Here is a 19,569-nt window from a genome sequence, read left to right on the forward strand (position 1 = left end):
AGACAGGAGAATCGCATGAACCCAGGAGGCGGAGGTTGCAGTGAGCCGAGATCGCACCACTGCACTCCAGCCTGGGTGATAGAGCAAGACTCCATCTCAAAAAAAAGGAGATGGGTAATTTAGAACAGTCAATTCTTGTTTTACTAATTACTCCTGAGTTTGTGAATGTCCCATTATGTCACCTTTTTTTCATCTTCTTCCTTGTGCTTGCGTTTTTACATAGGGTCAGTAAATAATACAAAAAAGTCTTAGTTTGGTTGCTATAACAAATTGCCATAGGCTATGTGACTTAAACAGCAACATTTCTCATAGTCTGGAGTGTGGGAAGTCCGAGGTCAAGGTGCCTATAGATCCTGTGTCTGGTCAGGGCCTGCTTCCTTCTGGTTTGTAGATGGACATCTTGTATCCTCACATGGTAGAGAGCAGAGATTATCTCTCTCTTTCTCTCTCTCTTTTTTTTTTTTTCGCTTCCCTTGAGACAAGAGTCTCGCTCTGTCACCCAGGCTGGAGTGCAGCAGTGCGACCATGGCTCAGTGCAGCCTCAACCTCCCAGGCTCAAGCAGTCCTCCACTTCAACCTCCTAAGTAGCTGGAACTATGGGTGCATGCCACCACGCCCAGCTAATTTTTTAATTTTTTGTAGGGACAGGGTCTCACTATGTTACCTATTCTGTTCTTGAACACCTGGACTCATGCAGTCCTCCTGCCTTAGCCTCCCAAAGTGCTGAGATTACAGGCATGAGCCACTGCATCCAGCTCAGAGATCATCTCTAGAGGGGCACTAATCCTATTCATGAGGGCTCCACCTTCATGACCTAATTATGTACGAAAGGCCCCACTTCCTAATACCATCACATTGAGGGTTGGAATTAAAATGTGAATTTTGGGGGGACACATTTAGTCCATGACACATGGCTCTCTTTTCTAAAAGTGGTATAGTTGGTGCAAAAGTAATTGCAGTTTTTGCCATTGCTTTTGATGGCAAAACAGCAATTACTTGCACCAACCTAATAGCTGAAGTGAAAACTACTGTCAAAGTAAGGTTTTTTGAATTATTTATTACATGCCTAGGTGTTGTGATCAGACCAAATCTGGGCATCATTGCTCTTTAGTTTTGTCCCCTATTTCTTAATCAAATAATACCTATTTCATAGGACTAGTGTTAAGAATTAAAGAGATGTTTGCTTTTTTTAAACATAATGCCTGGAGTGTGATATGTACTTAACAAATAGTAGTTGATGTTATGTCTTTTTTTTTTTTTTTGAGACAGAGTCTTGCTCTGGCACCCAGGCTAGAGTACAGTGGCGTGATCTTGGCTGATTGCAACCTCAGCTTCCTGGGTTCAAGCAATTCTCCTGCCTTAGCGCCCCGAGTAGCTGGGATCACAGGCACATGCCGCCATGCCCAGCTAATTTTTGTATTTTTAGTAGAGACAGGTTTTGTCATGTTGGCCAAGCTGGTCTCCAACTCCTGACCTCATCCACCCGCCTCAGCCTCTCAAAGTGCTCAGATTACAGCTGTAAGCCACTGCGCCCACCCTGATGTTATCTCTTTTTAATTTCAGAACATTTTACTGAGTTACTGCTGTATAAGACACTATGCCATATGGAAGGGAGGAAGTAGGAAAATGATATAATACGCGCTTTGAGGGCAGGGATACTTGAATCCGTACATCAGTTTTACCATTGACCATAGGCTTCTAGTGTATACATTGATACTGTGCAACTTGTACACTCGATACAGTATTTTGTTACTGTTTCGCCCAATATCGCACAATTTTATTTGTAAAAATTTGAAGGGAAAGGAATCTACTTCTTTTTTTTTTGAGTTGGAGTCTTGCTCTGTTGCCCAGGCTGGAATGCAGTGGCTCAATCTCAGCTCGCTGCAACCTCCGCATCCTGGGTTCAAGCAATTCTCTGCCTCAGCTTCCCTAGTAGCTGGGATTATAGGCGCCTGCCACCACACCCACCTAATTTTTTTGTATTTTTAGTAGAGACAGGGTTTCACCATCTTGGCCAGGCAGGTCTTGAACTCCTGATCTCATGACCCACCGGCCTTGGCTTCCCAAAGTGCTGGGATGTGAGCCACCGTGCCTGGCTGGAAAGGAATCCATTTCTAAAAGTGACATAAAAATCATTTCTGGACAAGCTTGTTGATGAACCGTAAATATGTTTAGCTGACACAATTTAAATTCCATTCCCAGTTTAAGTGTCCACCCTAGCGTTTATCTTCACTATTTCTTTTTCAGGAATGCCTTAGTTTTGATATACAGTTGAAATAGAAGAGTGTGTGTGTGTCCTCAAATAATTTTATTCCAATAAGAGTAAGTTTTTCCTGATTGTTAGTCCAGTTTGCCATCTGTGACTTTGCTGTTCTCTGCTCTTTGATTCCTGCTTTTGTCTACACATTTCATTGTAGTCCACCTTAGTAATTCTTATGGACTACTTCACTGATGACCTTATGTATATTCTTAACCTTTTGGTTTATTTTTTTAAAAAGCGCTATGAAATATGTACAATATAAAAATATTTATTTTTGAAAGTCCTTTCTTGTTGTGTTGGTTGAGTGTGCCAATAAAGGCAACAAGGACTCAGATGTCTTTTGTCTTTCTTTTTGTCATCCTTAGCAAGGTGGGCTGCCTGCTTAGCTCCCTCAAGGTCCTAATATGGCTGCCACAGTTCCAGATGTCCCAGGCAGATGACCAAATCCCAAAGGAGAGTATTGTTTCTCATAGCCTGTATCTTTTTTTTTATTTTTATTTTTTGAGATGGAGTCTCACTCTATCGCCCAGGCTGGAGTGCAGTGGCGCAATCTCGGCTCACTGCAACCTCCGCCTTCCAGGTTGAAGTGATTCTCCTGCCTCAGCCTCCCAAGTAGCTGGGACTACAGGCGCCATGCCTGGCTAATTTTTGTATTTTTAGTAGAGATGGGATTTCGCCATGTTGGCCAGGCTGGTCTCAAACTCCTGACCTCAGGTGATCCACCCACCTTGGCCTCCCAAAGTGCTGGGATTACAGCCACCGCGCCCAGCTGCCTGTATCTTTTAAAAGAACAAAGAAATTATTTCCAGAGGGTCTCCAACAGATTTTGCCTTAATTCTTATGGTTAGAACATCATTTATTATGTGCTTATTTCCAAAGCAGTCGAGGGAACTGGAATTACAGTAATAGGCTTACCAAATTTTGAACAAAGTTGGCTTTTGGTTGGCAAGGAAAAATCGGGAAACTAAATATACGTAGTGAAATAAATCTGCCACATAAGCCATTCTAATAGGATTGCTAGGTAGGTGGATTGAAGGAGATGAATAGAGAGTGTCACAAAATGACTAGCACTATACTCTAAAAATATGATCAGGTAATGTTATTTGTTGGAAATTCCACCTGTTCTATAACTTTCTGACCAAATATAAAAATATTAAACAGATTTAAGATAGCTTTATCTAAAAATATTAGCAGTGTGTGAAAATAAGTAATTGGTTATAATCCATTAGATTCTTCTGAATCTTTTAAAAAAAAAATCTATGATTTCCAGAGATAGTCTTTAATCAATTAGATAGAATGTATTTTTTCATTACACTCTAATGTAACAAGTGTTACATCAAAATAATGCTTCATTGTCAATGAAGTGCCCCAGGATTTTGTAAGTGAGTAAATATTACCTTGGAATCTTAGTGTTTAACTTTTATATATCACCTCCTCTTTGCCCCCAACAGCCATATCATCCAAGACTTTGGTAGTAAAAAGAATAATTTCTGAAATAATGGAATTACCAATTGCATTAACCAGCAGCAATTTGGAGTGAACTTTATAGGAAAAAAATTTTTTCCTCTGGTGTTATTTGCCACTGCAGTGTTCTGCAGTGCCTGTTGGGAAGAGACTGATGACTCATTAACTCAGATCGGTTGCCTGTGCTGTCTTTCTGGATTTTTCCTCTTCTACCACAGGGTTTTTGTTTAAGTCTTTCACAAATTGGGTGGGGAGGGGCACTCCTATAATTTGTAACCAAAGAATCTTAGTTGTAAGTTGCATTTACTTTTTATCCTTAAACACGGTTGAAGTCAAAACAGCTAAAGGCAACATTTTTATATAATCATTGATTTGATTTTTCTATGAGTGCATCTGTGTGTACCACACTGCTTTCATGAAAGTATGTAATAAGTATTCCTGCTTTTATTTATTTGTTTATGTATTTTTGAGACTCTCACTCTGTCACCCAGGCTGGAGTGCAGTGGAGCAATCTCCGGTCACTGAAACCTCCACCTCCCGGGTTCAAGCATTTTTCCAACCCCAGCCTCCCAAGTAGCTGGGACTACAGTTTTGCGTCACCACACCCGGCTAATTTTTGTATTTTTTGGTAGAGACAGGGTTTCACCATGTTGGCGAGGCTGGTCTTGAACTGACCAAAAGTAACCTACCTGCCTCGGCCTCCCAAAGTGCTGAGATTACAGGCATGAACTATCGCGACTGGCCTCATGCTTTTATTTTTTAAATGTTAGAGAACAACAATAGCTGTATAGGCCAGGCACAGTGGCTTATGCCTGTAATTCTAGCACTTTGGGAGGCCAAGGCAGGTGGATCACCTGAGGTCAGCAGTTCCAGACTAGCCTGGTCAACTTGGTGAAATCCCATCTCTACTAAAAATGCAAAAAATTAGCCAGGCATGGTGGCTCGTGCCTATAGTCTCAGCTACTTGGGAGGCTGAAACACAAGAATCGCTTGAACCCAGAAGGTGGACATTGCAGTGAGCCGACATCGTGCCACCGCACTCCAGCCTGGGTAGCAGACTGAGACTCTGTCTCAAAAAAAAAAGAAAAAGAAAATCAATAGTTGTATATTGTCTTAAGAAGGAGTTATTCAATAGCCTGTAAAGCTATTTTATGTAGCATTAAATCATATCATAGTTTGGACCTTATAGAGATTTGGGATAAAATTAACTTTCAGGCCAGGCGTGATAGCTCACACCTGTTATCCCAGCACTTTGGGAGGCCGAGGTGGGCAGATCACAAGGTCAGGAGTTCAAGACCAGCCTGGCCAATAAGGTGAAACCCCGTCTCTACTAAAAATACAAAAAGATTAGCTGGGTGTGGGGGTGCATGCCTGTAATTCCAGCTACTTGGGAGGCTGAGGCAGGAGAATTGCTTGAACCTGGGAGGCGGAGGTTGCAGTGAACCGAGATCATGCCACTGCACTCCAGCCTGGGCAACAGAGGGAGACTCCATCTCAAAAAAAAAAAAAAAAAAATTAACTTTCAGTATAATCTAACTTGCAGTATAATTTGCTTATTGAAAGTTGGTGTTCTAGGAGATTGTTTTAACATTTTTAAAAGCCTATTTTTCACTGAGAGGCATAAGCATTCAATGATGAAGCAGAAGATTTTAGTGGGGTATTTTTAACTATTCACAGATTATTAATAAAGAAGAGTTATAAACAAATTAGTATGTTGTATGACCATGCTTACCAAAATGATATATGTTTAGCCCTATTCAGTTATCACGTCACTATAGTATGTCTACCTGATGAGTAATTTTTATTTCACTGTGGGGAAAAAACACTTGCATATTTTTCTCTTTTTTTTTTTTTTTTTTTTTTTTTTTTTTTTTTTGAGACGGAGTCTCGCTCTGTCGCCCAGGCTGGAGTGCAGTGGCGTGATCTCCGCTTGCTGCAAGCTCCGCCTCCCGGGTTCAGGCCATTCTCCTGCCTCAGCCTCCTGAATAGCTGGGACTACAGGTGCCTGCCACCACACCCGGCTAATTTTTTGTATTTTTAGTAGAGACGGGGTTTCATCGTGTTAGCCAGGATGGTCTCGATCTCCTGACCTCATGATCCGCCTGCCTCAGCTTCCCAAAGTGCTGGGATTACAGGTGTGAGCCACCGCGCCCTGCCTCTTTTTTTCTTTAGTTTTTTCAGTTTCTTATTTTTATGGATACATAAGTGTATATATTTATAAGGTACATATTTTTCTTATAAAATTTATTGTATGAGATGAAGTAGAGTATAAAACTTGTTTGGATTTCAGAGAATATACAAGAGCATGCCAAGAAATTTCCCTGCTTACGGTAGACTGCTATAGCATCCTGTTTCTGGTCACATTCTGGGATGGGGTAGATAGAGGAGTGGTTATTCACTTCAATGTTTACCTGGATCAATACATTTGCAAGGAAGGGGGTGGAAGCAGAGTTGGGCAGAGGAAGAAGTTGAAATGCAGTGCAAATCCCACAGAGCCTCAGTTACCCAGTGGGAGAGATCTGGAGTGATTGTTGCTTGTGAGAGTATCCTGCATCAGGCTGAGATGGCTGGGCCTTTGTACCTCCATTGTGTCCATTCAGCAGGTGCACACTGCTCTGCAAGTGGTGTGAATGCAGGCAAGGCAGCACTCTGCATCTGAGGCTGACCTTGAAGGGTTGACAGCTGTTAGTTATTCAGTAATCACTATGGGAGTGCTTTTGGACTGGGGATGTTTGAACAGAGACATGAATGATATGAAGAAATGAATCCTGGAGAAAAGAACATTCTAGGGAGGAGCACAGGAAATATAAAAGATCTATCTTGCTGTAGCAGATTAAAATGTAAATATTTTAAAACATCAAAATGGGGCTGGGCACCGTGGCTCACACCTGTAATCCCAGCACTTTGGGAGGCCAAGGCAGGCAGATCACGAGGTCAGGAGATCGAGACCATCCTGGCTAACACAGTGAAATCCCGTCTCTACTAAAAATACAAAAACATTAGCTGGGCATGGTGGCGGGCACCTGTAGTCCCAGCTACTTGGGAGGCTGAGGCTGGAGAATGACGTGAATCTGGGAGGCGGAGCTTGCAGTGAGCCAAAATTGTGCCACTGCACTCCAGCCTGGGCGACAGAGCAAGACTCCATCTCGAAAAAAAAAAAAAAAACCAAATGGACAAAAATGCTTGGAAGTTTACACTTTAAACTCGTGTTTTCATAATTATTATGAAAGATGTGGTAAGAGCAGATTTCAGGATGTATTTACAACCACCTCTCTGTATAAACACAACGGAGTAGAGCAAATTAAATTACTCAGAATCAGAATCATCATCATTTTTTTCTCCACTTAATGTTGGCTTTTTTTTTTTTTTTTGAGATGGAGTCTCACTCTGTCACCCAGGCTAGAGTGCAGTGGTGTGATCTCGGCTCACTGCAGTCTCCACCTCCTGGGTTCAGGCAATTCTCCTGCCTCAGCCTCCTGAGTAGTTGGGATTACAGGCACGCGCCACCACGCCCGGCTAATTTTTTTGTATTTTTAGTAGAGGCGGGGTTTCACCATGTTTGGTCAGGCTGGTCTCAAACTCCTGACCTCGTGATCCACCCGCCTTGGCCCCCCAAAGTGCTGGGATTACAGGTGTGAGCCACCGTGCCTGGCCAATATTGACTTTTTAAAAAGGACAGTCATCTTGGTTTGCTAATACAAGAATATTCACCAAATTAATGCAAATTTATGGATCTGGTGACAATTATCTTTAGGTAAATTTGTAGAATTATCACTAGGACTCTAGGTTCTCTTATTAGTATGATGTCACTTCCTAAAGTCTGCTGTCTTTGGCATAAATTAAATAATATGTGCCTAAAAATTAAAGAGTTAAAAACTATAGAATCATTAAAATTCTCATGTTGGCTAGGATTTTCCAGCTGACTGCTAAACCCACAAGACTGCTGAATCATGAACAAACCCATTTGGTTTCCGCTAATCATTGCTCATACATTTGGAGGCATGCACTGTTTAGTCTTAAAGGGAAAGTATGTAAATGCTTGTTTTAAAAAATCAGAACAGACATCATTATTCCCTCATAAACTTTAGAATACCTTCCTGAACCACAGGTTTCAACCATTTGTAGGGAAGCTTTACTAGATACTCTGATGCCTCTTTGTTCATCCCTCCAAGTCTCAGCTTAACCTCCTGTTAAGTGACTTTCATCCTGCCCAACTCTAGGTTAGATGCCATTGCTTTATGCTCTTCTAAATCTCCAGCCTATAGTACTCCTAAGAGAGCACATATGTCACCTTATAAGAACTACCTGTTTATCTTTTCATCCCACTATGCCAGAAGATCCTTGGGGGAACGATTGTGTCTTACTTCATTATATTTTCCATCTATAATACAGGAGCTGGCACATCATCAATGCTTAAAAAATGCAGTTGGTCTTAGAAAATGAAGTTATGATAAAATGCACCTGATAACTAGGAAAAAAAAAAACTAGCTAAGCGACTTGATTTGGTTCAAGATAAGAACTATACTCCATCCCAGAATGTGAACAAGAAACAGGATGCTATAGCAGTCTACCGTAAACAGGGAAATTTCTTGGTATGCTCTTGTATATTCTCTGAAATCCAAAAAAACTAGCTAAGAGACTAGATTTGGTTCAAGATAAGAACAACTAGATTTGGTAGCAAGATAAGAATCACTGGATACTTTAGAAAAAAGGCGATCTTAGCTTATATTAATAGAATAAAATTAGTAGTCATCAGTATTACTTTTCTGTTAGGCATACTGTTAGATGCCTCACAAAAACCCCATTAGATTTTACAGATGAAACTGAGGCTCAAAAGGATGAAACAATTTGATTTGCTTAAGGACACAACTTATAAATTCAAAGTCTTCAAACCATGGCATTTGTCTCTCAATAAAAAGAAGCATTTGCTGGGCGCGGTGGCTCACGCCTGTAATCCCAGCACTTTGGGATTACAGGTGGGCAGATTACTTTAGGTCAGGAGTTCGAAACCAGTCTGGCCAACATGGTGAAACCCTATCTCTACTAAAAATACAAAAATTAGGTAGGCATAGTGGCACACACTATAGTCCCAGCTACTCAGGAGGCTGAGGCACAAGAATCGCTTGAACCTCAGAGGTGGTGGTTGCAGTGAGCCGAGATTGCACCACTGCACTCCAGCCTGGGTGACAGAGTGAGACCCTGTCTCAAAAAAAAAAAAAGAAAAAAGCATTCAGAATAGATGAAGTAGTACTCTTCAGTACTCACTCATACTAGAACGTTGTTTTATTTGTACTATTTAAAAGAAATATTGACCTTGTGAAATACTTCTAGAAAAGGGTAGTTTCAGGAGTGAGGGATCTGAAAAGATTGTACTTTCAGGGACAGTGGAAGGCACTAAAGAGAATGTGCTTGGAGAGGAAACATACTTTGTGTGGCTATAGTAATTGGAAAAAATAGGGCCAAAGGATAGAAGTTAAGGGAAGTAGATTTAGATTGGATGTGAGATAGTATTTCTAAAAACAGAATGGCTTTTTCCAAATTCAGGACCTATATTCAAATAGTGTTACGATGACATTTTTGTAAGCATATTACATTTCACAAGGAACTTTTTTTTTTTTTTGAGATGGAGTTTTGTTTTTGTTGTCCAGGCTGGAATGCAGTGGTGCAGTCTTGGCTCACTGCAACCTCCACTTCCCGGGTTTAAGCAATTCTCCTGCCTCAGCCTCCTGAGTAGCTGGAATTACAGGCGCCCACCACCACACCCAGCTAATTTTTGTATTTTTAGTAGAGACAGGGTTTTGCCATGTTGGCTAGGCCAGTCTCGAACTTCTGACCTCAAGTGATTTGCCCACCTCGGCCCCGCAAAGTGTTGGAATTACAGGCATGAGCCACTGCACCCAGACACAAGGAACATTTAAGCAAATTTGTAATGCAATCACAAGTCTGGGGTAGGTGGTAGCATTATTACTGTTTTTCAGATGCAGATATTAAGAGATTTTGATTTGTCCAAGATGTTCTGCAGCATGTTATTGGTAGGACCAGGATGTGATCCCAAGTCTGCTGACCCAAGATCTCATGCTGTTTCCACTTTAAGAGGCAGATGACCATGTATCATGAATGCTATAGAGGAAATACCCATATGTGGGGAGGAACTTAGACGGTGTATGATTGTCAGTTTCTTCTCTGATTTTGAAAATCTTTGATTTTCTGAAGATTGAAATTTCACCTCATTCACTTGTTCACTACTTCTTTGAAGACTTTTCCCAACCTATTGTCCAATTAAATATGTTTGTCTTTAAATCTTCTTTCTGTTTTCCCCCATATTATCTCATAGTTTCTAGAAAGTCTTGTTCTGTCTCTTTAGATTCCAATGTTTTACAGTCCCATGCCTGCTCTTAATGACTTCTTCTACTGTATCTTCAGGAAGCCAAAAATCCTAATAAATTTCTGCCAGACGCAGTGGCTCATGTCTGTAATCCCAGCACTTTGGGAGGCGGAGGCAGGCAGATCACTTGAGCCCAGGAGTTTGAGGCCGATCTGGGCAACATGGTGAAACCCTGTCTCTACAATAAATGTAAAAATTAGCTGGGTGTGGTGGCGTGTGCTTGTCACGCCAGCTACTGGGTGGGGTGGGGATGGGGGCGGCTGAGGTGATCACTTGAGCCCAGGAGGTCAAGGCTGCAGTGAGCTGTGATCGCGCCACTGCACTCCAGCCTGCGTGACAGTGAGAACTTGTCTCAAAAAAACAAAAACAAAAACTTACTTTACAGCTACCTGTTCACTATATTTCATCCACATTGGTGTACACTTCTGCAAGTTGGAATCAGTTTCTCCTCTGCTCCCAAGGTGGTGTTTGCACCTCAACTGAGCATTTAAGTCATTTTGTTTTACTATACAGCTATTTAAAGCTTCAAAAGCTCTGTAAACATATAATAAATGGAATTCCATTGACATTCAAGCCTTACCTATTTCCAGAGCTTCTTCAACTTATCCTGCCTCCCCTACTTTAATTCTGTTAAAGTAATTGAACACCATTCTTCTCATAATAGTTCTCCCTCAATCTTCAGTGATTTCCTTGTGTTTATAGGATAAAGTCCACTTGTTATTTTGGCAGTCAGTTCAAGATCCACAAATTAGTCTTTACCCTTACATCCTTATTTCTCACTGCTGCTTTAATATAGTCTTTATACCAGTCAGGCTGGTCTGTTCACTATTCCTGAATGTTTTTCTCCATTCTTTTGTTATTGGCACCCCCTCTACCCTCTGCAGTGTCTTTGCTACCTTTCTTTTTCTACTGTGTGCAAATTCTACCTGACCTTCAAGGTATTTTCTCTAAACATTCTAATCTTTGAACTTTTAGTAAACAAGGGTGTATTATTTGGTACTTTATCACTTATTGATCTATGACTCTTTCTTTGTGGTTAATTTTGGACATTATTTAGCTTTTCATGTGTACCTGTATTTCATCTCCCTCATTAAACTGGTAATAGTTATTAAGGTAGATCAGCAGTCACAAATAAAGTTTCTCCTTTGGAATCTGTTACCAGTTTTCAGTGTGAACTTGGATAGTTCCTGTTTTTTAAATTGTATATCTATAAACTAAGAGGTTGAAATGAATTTCTTAAACTATTCTGTGTGTTCCATTAAAAGAAAAAAGGAAAAACACTCCTAGTTAAAATTTAAAGATAGGTAATAAATAAATACTTTTAAAGAGTAAAATATATCATTTGTTACATTGTGAAAAGTGCTATGGTATAAAATAAAGTAGGGAGGGAGGAAGGATGTTGCAGTTTTAAATAAATGCACAGAGAAGCCTCATGGAGAAGGTGATGTTTGAGTAAAGCTCTGAAGGAGTGCTGAACATGGTGGCTCACACCTGTAATCCCAACACTTCAGGAGGCCAAGGCCAGAGAATCTCTTGAGCCCAGGAGTTTAAGACCAGCCTAGGCAGCATACTGAGATCCTGTCTTCACAGAAAATAAAATAAAATTAGCCAGGTGTGGTAGCACACACCTGTGGTCCCAGGTACTAGGGAGGGTGAGGTGGGAGGATCTCTTGAGCCCAGGTAGTTGAGTTGGCCGTGACCCATGATCACACCATTACACTCCCGCCTAATCGATGGAGCCAGACCGTGTTAGAAAAAAAGACCTGAAGGAGGTGTAGGAGCAGATACCTTGGAGAATAACATTCTAAGCAGAGGGAACAATGTGTACAAAGGCCCTGAGGTAGAATGTGCTTGTGTTTTTGAGAGCTGACAAAGAGTTCAGTATGTATCTGCAGCATGATTAAGTGAAAGAGTAGCTGGATAAGTCAGAGAGGTCATTGAGGATGGGCTTGTTGTAGGGGTGGATAAGTCGTTGAAAAGACTTCACGTGTTTTGTTATAGTTATCGATATTTCCTGTGAAATACCTCACATAGAGATATAATTCAGTTGTGATAAAACCATCCAGCATCCAGGAACAGGGTAGTTTTAACTACATTTTCGGAATTTTGGCTGGGTTCAGTGGCTGGCTCACGTCTGTAGTCCCAGCACTTTGGGAGGCTGAGGTGGGTGGATCACTTGAGGTCAGGAGTTTGAGACCAGCCTGGCCAACAAGGCAAAACCCTGTCTCTACTGAAAATACAAAGGTTAGCCAGGTATGGTCACGTGCACCTGTAATTCTAGCTACCCTGGAGGGTGAGGCACAGGAATTGCTTGAACTCGGGAGGCAGAGGTTGCAGTGAGCAGAGATCCCTCCACTGCACTCCAGCCTGGGTGGTGGAGTTAGACTCTGTCTCAAAAAAAAAAAAAAAAACTAGCTGGGCATGGTGGTATACACCTGTAGTCATAGCTACTTGGGAGGCTGAGGCAGGAGGATTGCTAGAGTCCAGGAGTCTGAGGCTGCAGTGAGCTATGACTGTACCACCACACTCCAGCCTGGGTGACAGAAAGCCTCTTAAAATTTTTTTTTAAATTAAGAAAAAGGGCATTTTTATATTCTACTTTGAAGAAGTATAATAACTCAAGAATATACCAAAGATGAGAGTGGTCTCATCTTAGTGGACTACCTATATTGTGGTTCTTTTGCTTTAGGGTTTATAATTATAACTTATTTATTTATTTATTTATTTACCATAGGTAAACTAACATTATGGATTTTTCCAAGCTACCCAAAATACTCGATGAAGATAAAGAAAGCACATTTGGTTATGTGCATGGGGTCTCAGGACCTGGTAAGTAATACATCATAATCTCAAAATAAGGATATCTAACTTTGATTAATGTCTTTTCAAAATATTTTACATAGAAATATACAACTTTCTGTTTACCTGCATAAATTCTGTTTGTCCTTAGGCCATCTCATAGTGATTATAAGACCAAAGTAGAATCTCTATCATAAGGGCTCATCTAGCATTGATTATCTAAATTTTATGATTATTGAGGTGCTACTTTGTGATACCCTGTTTATAATTATGTAAATGTTCAACCAGTGTTCAGTTTTATATGTCTTAATTTTTTGTTAAATTTGAGGTAAAAAACACTATGAAGTTTATAGCTTTTAATATGTAATACCTTGCATATAGCAGGCATTCAGTAAATGTTAATTTGCTTTGAACTTTAATAATTCAAATGCTCAGAGCATTTCTCAGCAATATTAGCTTTTGCGCTTTGCATTTATGAAACTTTTTGAATGGTTATTTTAAGTGTCACATTATTAACTACCTGTGGGAAAGAAGTCTTAGGACCCAAACTTTATGTCCATTCTGCCAAAACATGGAGTGCTGCTTTTTAAATAATAAATCTTACGCCAGTATTTGTTTTGTTATTGAATACTGCCACTACAAAATGTGATTCACAGTCACAGTTTCTCTAAGTAAAACCTGCTCAGTGATGTATTATCCTTAAAACCTCATGCTATATAGTCTTTTTCTTGTTCTAGTTACGGTAGTGATGATGACAGTTTTTTGATGTTTATGCAAATGAAGACTGTCAGTCACTGTGCCTCTTTTTTCTCCCCCAAGAACTTGGTGTTTGAGCTTGATTTCATTGGCAAGTCATTGAAAGGTTATCAGTATCTTTTGCCATGCAGAGAAATAATTGTCCTCTCAGTGATCATAAGGGTCTTCAGGATGGACAGGCTAAACCCAAGAACCTTTAGAGAAAAGGCAAAAGAACATCAAAGAGTTTAGGAAAAAATATTCTGTGAAACTGTGTAGTAAACTGCTCCTGGAAACAATTTTTATTTTATTTTTTAAATTTTTTTAAATTTTACTTTAAGTTCTGGGATACATGTGCAGAAAGTGTAGGTTTGTTACATAGGTATACATGTGCCATGGTGGCTTGCTGCACCCATCAACCTGTTCTCTAGGTTTTAAGCCCCACATGCGTTAGGTATTTGTCCTAATGCTCTCCCTCCCCTTGCCTCCTGCAATTTTTAATTCTTAAGTACTTAATAAGGTAATGGAACAATGGCATCCTTTTTTGGCTTATGAAATACGATTTTTAAATTTCATTATCTCTGGTATTTCAGTGCATCTTAATTCTTAAGTAGTCAGCATAGAGGTAAATATTTATAGAATGAATAAGTCTTCATTGTTTTTACACAGGTTAACTCATAAAGCTTTAACATTTTCCACTGAAGTATTACCTATTACATAGTTCTAATCAGTTGTATCAGAAGGCTAAATATTAAAAATTGGTTTATTCTTACACGTGTCTAAAAATATGGCAACCTTCCCTCCCTGCTAGAAAAATAATTTTTGCTTACTAGACCACATGGTCCAAAATAGTAAGTTCAGTAAATGGAATTCCATTGACAATTTCTTACCCAGTGGTGGTGACTGATTATAAATATCCTTATGGCCTATGAAAAAAATTTTGTAGATGTGTGTGTGAGTTTTTCTAGTAGAGCTATTACTAGTTTTTGAAAAGGTCCATGTCCCGGAAGAGTTTTAAGAACCACTGCTGTAAGTTATTAGAAAATAAAGATGTTGCTTTAGGTCTGTCTCTCAAAGGAAATGGTAACAGCACAGCAAAGTGATAATTGTGTGGCATTCCACCATACTACTAGCCAAACCATTTATTCCAATTTCTACTTTTAAAAGTTTTTTTATTGTTCCAAAGCCTTCACTCCATGTATCATAGCAACTCTCAGAACATACCTGAATCCTACCAGGTAAGTTTGCCATGCAGAACTTGAAATGTTTGAAAAGTTTTCATGTATATTATGTAAATAAATAATCTTTGGCTTACCTCTTTATATTATACACTAAAAATATATCTATGTGAAACTACCAGTATGTTCCATAGTAGGTTTTTATCCTTCTTATGGATATATGAGAGAGGCACAATACTGGGTTTATTGGGTGTTTTAATTATTTGTGACTATTCACAGAGCACTAGAGTCTTAAGTCATCAAAATAGTCTTTTGTTCTCTTCAGTGGTTACAGCCTGTGACATGGCGGGTGCAGCCATGTATGAGCTGGTGAGAGTGGGCCACAGCGAGTTGGTTGGAGAGATTATTCGATTGGAGGGTGACATGGCTACTATTCAGGTGTATGAAGAAACTTGTATCCTTTTTGGCTCAATTTCCTGCCACTTTCTGTATTTCAAAATTTAAGGCTTTAGGCCAGGCATAGTGCCTCACACCTGTAATCCCAGCACTTTGGGAGGCAGGCAGGTGGATCACCTGAGATCAGGAATTTGAGACCAGCCTGGACAACATAGTGAAACTCCATCTCTAATAAAAATACAAAAATCAGCTGGGCGTAGTGGCAGGCGCCTGTAATCCCAGCCACTTGGGAGGCTGAGGCAGGGGAATCGCTTGAACCCTGGAGGTGGGAGGTTGCAGTGAGCAGAGATCGCACCACTGCACTCCAGCCTGGGCGACAGAGTGAGACTCCATCTCAGAAAAGAAAAAAAAAAATTAAGGATTTAAGCCAAAGGTGGAAGCAGCAAAGCAGCAACAACTAATGATATTAGAAGCATGAAATGCTGGTGTTGTGAAGAGACCTGAATTACGCAGGAGTATGTTAAAGAAAGAGAGAAAAGTACTGTGAACTGGTACTCTTATTTTAAGAAATTAGTATCTTCTGAACTTTCATTGCTCTTACTGCTTCAGTAATTCATGAACTTAAGGGGGACCAAGTGAGTTTTTTCTTCAGTGGGACGCATATTGTAGAAGAAATCGTAAATGGAATAACAATATTGACTTGTGAGGTTAAAATTCTCCAATTATGATTTCAGTTTAAAATAGTAAGTCCACAAATAAATCGGTCACCACTCTTCTGATAGCACTGAGTGACATATTACATTTCAGTTTTATTACTAGGAAAGCTTTACTATGTGGTTATCATAATTTTGGCTTTTAAACATAGTATTTATTTTCAATTTTCTATGAAAAATAAAGGGTTAAGCCTAGTGAAGAAGAATCACTTTTTTAATGCTTCTATATGTGTTTTACTTTGATTCTCAAAATCAGCATTAATTCTTTGAGTATTTAATCAAGATTTATTTGGTACGACGTTTTTGCCATTCTAAAACACATGCGTGCAGATAACTAGTCTCTTTATAGTACTAGGTGCCAATTTAAAACAATCATCTAGAAATTTTAAATAAAAATAGAAGTTTTTGTAGCTGTGAAATTGTGACTAAGAAATATTTTTTCTATTGTTACTTTTATCTTTTAATTTGTTTAATCTTTTTCATGGCTTGAAGATTTAAAATATATGAAAATGTAAACAGTGACAACCCTCCTTGCCTTTGTTGTCTTGTATCTAGCCGTTTATCAAAACACATACACACCTCCATGCACACATGCAACCACATTTATAGCTCCCTTTATTGTATATCCTTCTAGTTTAGTAATTACATATATGAGCAAATACAAATATTTGTATTTTTCTTTCCTTTTTCTCTCCCTCTCTCTCTCTATATATAATTTGGTTTTTTTATTTTTTTTTTTTGTTTATTTGTTTTTTGAGACGGAGTCTCACTCTTTCGCCCAGGCTGGAGTGCAGTAGCATGATCTCGGCTTACTGCAACCTCCATCTCCCAGGTTTGAGCAATTCTCTGCCTCAGCCTCCCGAGTAGCTGGGATTACAGGCGCGTGCCACCATGCCCGGCTAATTTTTTGTATTTTTAGTAGAGATGAGGTTTCACCATCTTGGCCAGGCTGGTCTTGAACTCCTGACCTCACGATCCACCTGCCCTGGCCTCCCAAGATAGCATATTATATGTACTGTTATACACCTTGCTTTTTTTGACTTAAAAGTATGTGTGTTCTAGAAGATAAATAGATATGTGATAAATATAGTAAAATGTTAAAGGTAGAATCTAGCTGGTAGAGATTGGGAGTCCACTGTAAAATTCTTTCAACTTTGTTGTTGTTCTGAAAATTTTCATGATCAAAATTGGAAATGAAAATACATCGTTTAGAGAGATTTCTAGAGGAATTCATGATAACTCTGGTTCTTTTTTTTTACAGCCATATAACAATTCCATCATATAAATGTACCATTATTTACTTATCAATGTCTTAATGATAGAAGTTTTGGTTTCTAGTTTTTGGTTGTTACAAACAGTGCTACATTGTAAGTATAGTAAGAATTCACAGAAGTTGGATTCCTAGGTCACGACTTACCCATTTTGAATTTTGATAAATATTGCTAAATTGCTCTCAGGAAAAGTTGTACTGATTTTACTCCTGTCAACAAATGTGTGAGAATAAAGTGGACTCATTATGCTTATTTATATGTTTTATTCTTATTTGTATGTTTTCAAAATAACTTTATTCTTAAGATTTTAGGTTTTGTCCAAGTACTAATACCCTTACTAGGGGACTGATATTCCTCAGCAGTATATGTGAAGCAATGTATTAACTAGAGTTTTGCTTCTGTTTTTAGCCCTGTGGTTCCCAAACTTTGCAGAGGCATTCTGAGAAGCTGCAGCAAACTCATGTGGTGCCAGGATATTTAAAATTTTTGAGGCAAACACAGGAATGTTAGACATATTGTCAGACACCACATGAACTAGTAGCTTGAGATAATAAACAGTTTCATTATGTTGCTGTACTATATTTTTGTGAATGATGTCATATCTTTGCAAAGCTGAGTTTTTGGCAGTTGCTAAGCTACAAAAGCAAGTATCATGTGAAAATCAAAATGGAACAGGTTTCCAATCTGATTGCAAGATTGGAAAATTATATAGTTCCCCAAGGGCATATACATTCATAAGAATTATGGATATTTATGACTGAAATTAATATTATTTTTTCTTTCAACTTATGCATATATTTTTTCAAATTGCTACTCAGTTGTTAGGACGTATATACCTATTAGGTTGTTTAGACATAACTGTTTAATAAATGCAAGTGTTAGATATATCTTTTGTCCTGGGACAGTGAAAGAAATTATTGAAAACACTATAAATCCTGTGAACTGAGAAAGTTTGGGAACTTCCATTTTCACTTCTTGAGTGGCATTTCCTTGTTAAACTGTGGTATTTCCTGTTAATAGTGTCTTTAAACCCTCATAGTAGGTTTTCCTTAGCTGCTGTTTTTAGCTGGTGTGTCTGTTGGAGATCCTGTACTTCGCACTGGTAAACCCCTCTCTGTAGAGCTTGGTCCTGGCATTATGGGAGCCATTTTTGATGGTATTCAAAGACCTTTGTCGGATATCAGCAGTCAGACCCAAAGCATCTACATCCCCAGAGGAGTAAACGTGTCTGCTCTTAGCAGAGATATCAAATGGGACTTTACACCTTGCAAAAACCTACGGGTATGTCTGTGTAACCAAGAATTTCTGAAGTTATTGAAAGAATATAAAATGAATGTTTAGTAAACTACGTTGTACTCTTAGTCCAAATAAAAATAGACTACAGAAGGATAGTTGAAAGTTTTTCTTAACTCTACTTCATGGGATTTTAGAACTAATGTTTTATTGATAAGTCAGGTAATTGATTTAAATTATAGCAGCAGGGGCAAGTCTACTTGACATTTATTTGAAAATTAAACAGCAAATACATTTATTCTCTAGGTTGGTAGTCATATCACTGGTGGAGACATTTATGGAATTGTCAGTGAGAACTCGCTTATCAAACACAAAATCATGTTACCCCCACGAAACAGAGGAACTGTAACTTACATTGCTCCACCTGGGAATTATGATACCTCTGTAAGTATCATTGGAACTTTTTCTTGCAGAGTGCCTCTATTTTTGTATGATAGCTGCCCAGCTTTAGAGCCCTAAGTAATTAAAGAATTGATATTTAATGTATAAGTTTTGAGTAACTTATAATTTTTGAAGGTTTTTGTTTATTTTTAACTTGGATTTAGGGATGAAAAAGCAGAACATAGTATTTCTTTTTAAAGAAATGTAACAGTTTTCTACCATATTAACTGATGCTACATTTATTTAAAGCCCTAATTGTTTAGGCATAGAATAGACTTTGATTTTAATGGTGTATCAATATTCACATAATAATTATATAATGGGACCGGGCATGTAGGCTCACGCCTGTAATCCCAACACTTTGGGAGGGCGAGATGGGTGGAGCACGAGGTCGGGAGATCGAGACCAGCCTGACCAACATGGTGAAACCCTGTCTCTACTAAAAATATAAAAATTGGCCAGGCGTGGTGGTGCACGCCTGTAATCCCAGCTACTTGAAAGGCTGAGGCAGGAAAATCGCTTGAACCTGGGAGGCAGAGGGTGCAGTGAGCTGAGATCGCGCCATTGCACTCCAGCCTGGGTGACAGAGCGAGACTCCATCTCAAAAAATAAAAATAAGTATTATTATTATATAATGGATTATTTGAATTCTCTTTTTTTTTTTTTTTTTTTTTTTGAGACAGGGTCTTGCTGT

The 19,569-nt window shown here is 39.1% G+C and overlaps 1 protein-coding gene across 3 annotated transcripts in view; it reads left to right on the forward strand.

Annotated features, from left to right (window-relative positions):
• The window catches only part of ATP6V1A (ATPase H+ transporting V1 subunit A), a 67,206-nt gene that overhangs the window by 19,149 nt on the left and 28,488 nt on the right, over window positions 1-19,569 (forward strand). For all 3 annotated transcript variants that reach the window (XM_054483003.1, XM_063661651.1, XM_054483004.1), the window contains 4 exons: window positions 12,844-12,938; window positions 15,147-15,275; window positions 18,268-18,482; window positions 18,741-18,878. In XM_054483003.1, the coding sequence (XP_054338978.1) occupies window positions 12,857-12,938; window positions 15,147-15,275; window positions 18,268-18,482; window positions 18,741-18,878 (564 nt within the window). In that variant the 5' untranslated portion in view covers window positions 12,844-12,856. The remainder of the gene's footprint in view (window positions 1-12,843; window positions 12,939-15,146; window positions 15,276-18,267; window positions 18,483-18,740; window positions 18,879-19,569) is intronic.

The sequence above is a fragment of the Pongo pygmaeus genome, chromosome 2, assembly GCF_028885625.2.
Source record: "Pongo pygmaeus isolate AG05252 chromosome 2, NHGRI_mPonPyg2-v2.0_pri, whole genome shotgun sequence".
Taxonomy (NCBI): Eukaryota; Metazoa; Chordata; class Mammalia; order Primates; family Hominidae; genus Pongo; species Pongo pygmaeus.